General features: G+C 35.3%; 1 protein-coding gene across 1 annotated transcript; it reads left to right on the top strand.

Annotated features, from left to right (window-relative positions):
* Positions 1-471: 471 nt before the first annotated feature.
* LOC133803377 (uncharacterized) lies at positions 472-3583 on the top strand. The gene is made up of 2 exons (XM_062241404.1): positions 472-1314; positions 2587-3583. The coding sequence occupies exons 1-2, from the start codon at positions 706-708 to the stop codon at positions 3358-3360; spliced, it is 1383 nt and encodes a 460-aa protein (XP_062097388.1). The 5' UTR covers positions 472-705; the 3' UTR covers positions 3361-3583.
* Positions 3584-5159: the final 1576 nt, after the last annotated feature.

Genomic DNA, 5159 nt, shown 5'->3' with positions numbered 1-5159 from the left:
AAACCATTATATCTATTTTTCTCACCCATTTACTTTTCTTTCCAATCAACTGAAAAATTCTGGTCAAAATTTTCTTTTCTTTCCTCTCATATTTCTCTTCTGCAAATACATAGGGATAAGTACCAATTATTCTGCTAAAAAAGAATAATATAGCCGTACACTCTTTCCTTTATTACACACAATTTCTCCATTAATTATTTTCCTCATATTTTCCCCCTCACTCATTTCAAATTTTCACTTTAATATTTTCTGTAAAAGAAAAAAAAATATACAATCCTAGATAAATTTGCAATTAAGAAAATAAATAGAAAAAGGTGTATTTATGAAAATTCGGCTATGAATGAATATAACTCCCTACCCTACCAAGGATACTTTTCCTCCTTATACTTTTTGTTGTGAAATTACAAAAATAGCCTCGAGACCTCTTCACGACAGTATCGTAATATATAAACATACGAACAATGTTCACGCCATCCTGGCACTACAACACACCCTCCCTCAGTTAGCTATATGCCTTGATAAGAAAGATTTTTTTATTTTAATTTTTTTTCCCTTCTAATATTAAAAAAATAATTATAATAATCCCAACTCTGTGTTCGTTGAATTCAATTATTTAATGGCAGAAGAAACTGAATTCAAGATCCGAGGGGAATCGAAATCGAAGAACTGGGTGGAGAAAAGTAGAGGAAGGAGAAGAAGAAGAAGATGCTGAAGAAGAAGAAGAACAACAACAACCACAACCACCATCATCTTCATCAAAATATGGCTATGTATTTCACCAAAAGGCTTTCCAATCTCGATTGTCGTTACTTTCTCATACTAATCCCACCACTCTCTGTAATCATCTTCATCTTCCTCCCATTTTCTTCACCTCCCACCACCAACCCATTCTCCTCTTTCGCTCCAATTCGTTCCTTCCTACTCGGTCAAGCCGAAAATAATGCCACCACCACCACCACCACCGCCACCACTCCTTTCTCAATCGATTCTCCGCCGCGAAACGAAACGGCGGAGACTCGGCGGTGGAGGAGGAAGAAAGATGAGTTGCTTAGATCGAGAGTGGCGGTTTGTTTAGTCGGCGGCGCTAGAAGGTTCGAGCTCACCGGACCTTCAATCATGGAGATGATTCTAAAAGAGTATCCGAATTCTGATCTTTTTCTTCACAGTCCGTTGGATCAAAAGGCCTTTAAATTCTCGCTCCTGAAGACCGCGCCGAAGCTCGCCTCGGTCCGAATCTTCGAGCCCAAACCCATACCTGAGACTGAGACCCAGGCTCGGGTTCTCACCGCTCAGAACTCGCCTAATGGAATCCAGGTTAATCACTTACCATTTTCTTTTTCTTTTTTTTTAAATAATATAATTAGTTTCGTTTCTTACACTAGTTTCTGAGCTTAAATTTACGTTAACTATCTCTGTCTTGATTGAATGTCGTTTTTTTCGTATTGAGATTTGCCGTTAATGGGTTAGTTTTTAATTATCGTCAAGAAATTTTCATCTGTTCTTCTTCGATGTGTGTTTTTTTTTATTATTTTTAATTATCAATGATTGTATTTTATTTTTTAAAAAAGAAGTTTAAGATTTTTTGTTCTTTTTTGCTCTACCTACTAAGCATAAGAAATTAAAATTAAAATACCCAGATTACCCTTGCTGCAGCAGCACGCCTACTTATATTTACCAAAATAATATTAGTTGACATTTTTTCTAACACAAAATTACGTTAGAAAAAAACCAAAAGCGACCTTTACCAACTTTTGAACTGCCCATATATGCTATTTCTTTTTAGCCAACTCACTCTAAAATTAGTGTTATTTTTTTGGTAAGAAACTCTAAAATTATTATCATAATTATTATTTTTGCGTGCTGAGATTCTAAAATTAATGTCAACTGATCTGTTTACATGTTTTTTTTTCCTTCGAAAATAAAAAAGTAGTATTTCGTAAAGACTGTTTCATTAAAAATTAGAAAAGTCAAAAGTCTTTGTTTTTGTTTAATAATTATTTTGTCGCATAAGACTGTTGGCTCATAAACTATAATACAAGGGTTTTCCGACCCCTTTCCGGTTCCAACCCGTGAGAATTGCAATAATTTATGTTCACCACGTGTTAATGTGCTTCTCCAATATTATTTTATTTTCTTATTTCAGAGACTTATAATTTAAAATATTATTATTTTTGGCTGGGTTTTAACACTGACAAACAACGTTGCCAATGGCAGCCATTAAATTAAGTACAGAACAGCGCAGTTAAATTATTCGATGTGAGAACGAAATTCAAACATCTGTTAATAATTATTTAGTATCCTAATTTTTTATAACAAATATTTCATTTTTGATTGAGATTAGTTTATCAAGTAGTGAAGAATATGGATTTGTTCCTACAAAATTTGAGGTCGAAGTCTTTTTGGACATTTTACATCATAATTGTTATAGGTTGATGGTCATCGAATATAGTTTACTTCTAATGTTTGGCCATTGATTTTTGGTTAAATTTAGCTAAATACTTGTTCGAATTTTGCTGCATGGATTGTCTTGTTATATGGTTTTGAAATTTGTCATTTTTCTAAGTTCGAAATTCGAAAATATTTCAGGGTCTTTTGCAGTATTTCCACCTCGTAGAAGGGTGTTTAACTCTTATCCAAAACTACCAAAAACGACAAAACTTCACGTACGACTGGATAATCCGAACCCGAGTCGATGGATACTGGAACGCCCCGCTCCACCCGAGAAACTTCGTAACGGGTCGTTACTTGGTCCCACCCGGGTCCAGTTACGGTGGCCTCAACGACCGATTTGGCCTCGGAGACTTCAACACCTCAACAGTCGCTCTCTCCCGCCTCTCCCTCATCCCAAAACTCGACTCGGCGGGGCACCATCAACTCAACTCGGAAACCTCCTTCAAAGCCCAGCTCACCACTCAAGGCGTGCCTTACGTCACCAAACGGCTCCCGTTCTGTGTGGTGTCGGACCGGAAGTACGACTTTCCTCCCAGCCGGTTCGGCGTGCCGGTGACCGCGTTGTCGAGTCGCGGCCCGCTGAGCGGAGCCAAGTGCCGGCCGTGCACGGCGGCGTGCCGTGGTGCGTGCGTGGCTGAAGTGATGCCGGGGCTTTACAAGGGATGGAGCTGGACCGATTGGGCCAACGGGACACTCGAGCTGTGCGACGCGCATGACGAGTGGGAAAATGGTTGGGAGAAGGTGTTTGACCGAGTCGCTGGGAAAAAACTCGCCGAAGAAAGAAAAAGGGTTCATAGATTGACTTTGAAGAAGTGCATTGACGATTTTGAAGAAATGAAGAAGCGAAGTTGGAATTGGGAGGCTCCGTCGCCGGAGCAGATATGTAATATCGGCTTGGAGGCCCATTGAAGTGTGTTTGGGTTTTGAGCTCTTGGGGTTTGACTGTAAATTGGGAAATAGTTCTTTAATTTGTTTCGTGTTTTTGCAGGAAAAATAGATATAGAAAATAAGGTTTTTGTTTTTGTTTTTGTAGTGTTATTATAATATAGTCTTATAGATGCCTTTCGAAACTATATTTCGTGCAGTGTTATGCCATTCAAAATAGTTATAACATTTAGAAATTCAAATCTCTGTTTGAACCTGTTAGAGGTTACCACACTCACTCATAAAATGGTTATAAACCTTAAAAAAAACTTAACTAGGTAGAGAATCAGATAACAACAGACAAAGCTCAATTAATTATAAGAAAAGAAGGGTAAATTTAGGTTTTCAGAATAAAAATTGCAAAAGAAAATAAAACTAAAATGAAATTGGAAAAGCGACTGTGCTTAATTTATGATTCACATAAATCAAGTAAATGTAGTTTAGTGCTTTATTTATCTTACTCTTTTTATGTTTTTTGAAGGCACATTTATTTTGGGGAGTCTTTTATAATGCCTTAAATATGTAGTTTTTTGCTTAGTGTATTGTTTATTCATTTGTTTTTAATTATGTTAATAATTTGGTGGGGGGAATATTTCACGTACTTCTTGCTAATACGATATTCGAGTCACATGCCCAAATCATTTACGAAATGGAAAAAAGTAGACAAGAAATCCCATCTGATTTCTGGTGTTAGTGCCCCAAAACTGTTAGTCGTCTGCTATAATCACAGAGTCAACATCAATACCTACCAAGTTACCATACAGTCACAATAACCAAAGTTGACTCAAATTTAAATGAATTTGTTCTACTAAAGCATCGTTAATGACGTGGCCGAAAATGTTACTTGTGTAAGGTGGTCACCAGAGTCAACAAAAAAAATATATATTCAACTTAAAATTTTCACTTATCATTTTGTTCTTTTTTTATTATTTTTAATATTAATTAAATAAAATATTAAATTTTTTATTTCTTCAAAATTAATACCGTAATCACTCACGTTAGCACTAGAGATGCTCTAAGTTTTCTTGGAAAATATTTTCACTTTCATTTTTATACTTTCTTGTTTTGCTAAAGGGGCAAAAATTAATGTTTCCGTACATGCTCCTTTTCTAATTTTTTATTCCTTAGAAAAATGAGATAGCATTACTTGAGAAAACGATGCAGAAAGAAATAAAAGTAAAAGTAAAACAAGAGATTAGCAAGTATTTGAAGAAATTAAAATATGACTCATCTCAGTATAGAGCTTCTCGTTACAAAACATATTTATAGAGTACAATTACACAGAGAAGAACTAAAGTTGTTACAAGAAAATCCTAACAATCGGAGTGTCCAAAGTTCTAACTAAACTAACAAACTAACTGACTTAACAACTCAATCATATATTCAACAGTATTTGTAGTAACCCTAATCTATGTTGCTCATAATTAGATAGTACATATATTGCGGATGAAATGTGAACTTGTTTTGACTAAACGAATTTCATCATTTTTCCTTCTTCGATTATTTTGACTTTTATCATTGAAATTTATTCAACGCCTCAAAAAAAAAAAAAAAAACAAACAAACAAACAAAAAAATTAACAACGTTCATAATGAGATGAACCAACCATTAATGATGTTGCCCACTACTTAGGCGCGTATCTCTTTCTCTTATTAGAATTAGGATTGACAATTTTTGTAAACGTGTCAGATTCGTGTCGACACGATTATTAAACGGGTCAACACGATACGACAACACGATTAATCATAATTATATGAAAAAATCATAAAACCTATGAAAATTAT

The sequence above is a fragment of the Humulus lupulus genome, chromosome X, assembly GCF_963169125.1.
Source record: "Humulus lupulus chromosome X, drHumLupu1.1, whole genome shotgun sequence".
NCBI lineage: Eukaryota > Viridiplantae > Streptophyta > Magnoliopsida > Rosales > Cannabaceae > Humulus > Humulus lupulus.
This window is presented reverse-complemented; position numbering and strand designations above follow the sequence as displayed.

Coding starts and splice junctions, on each gene's coding strand:
- LOC133803377 (XM_062241404.1), top strand. CDS start 706: ATGCTGAAGAAGAAGAAGAACAACAACAACCACAACCACCATCATCTT. Junction 1,315..2,586: donor ACTCGCCTAATGGAATCCAG/GTTAATCACTTA, acceptor AAAATATTTCAG/GGTCTTTTGCAGTATTTCCA.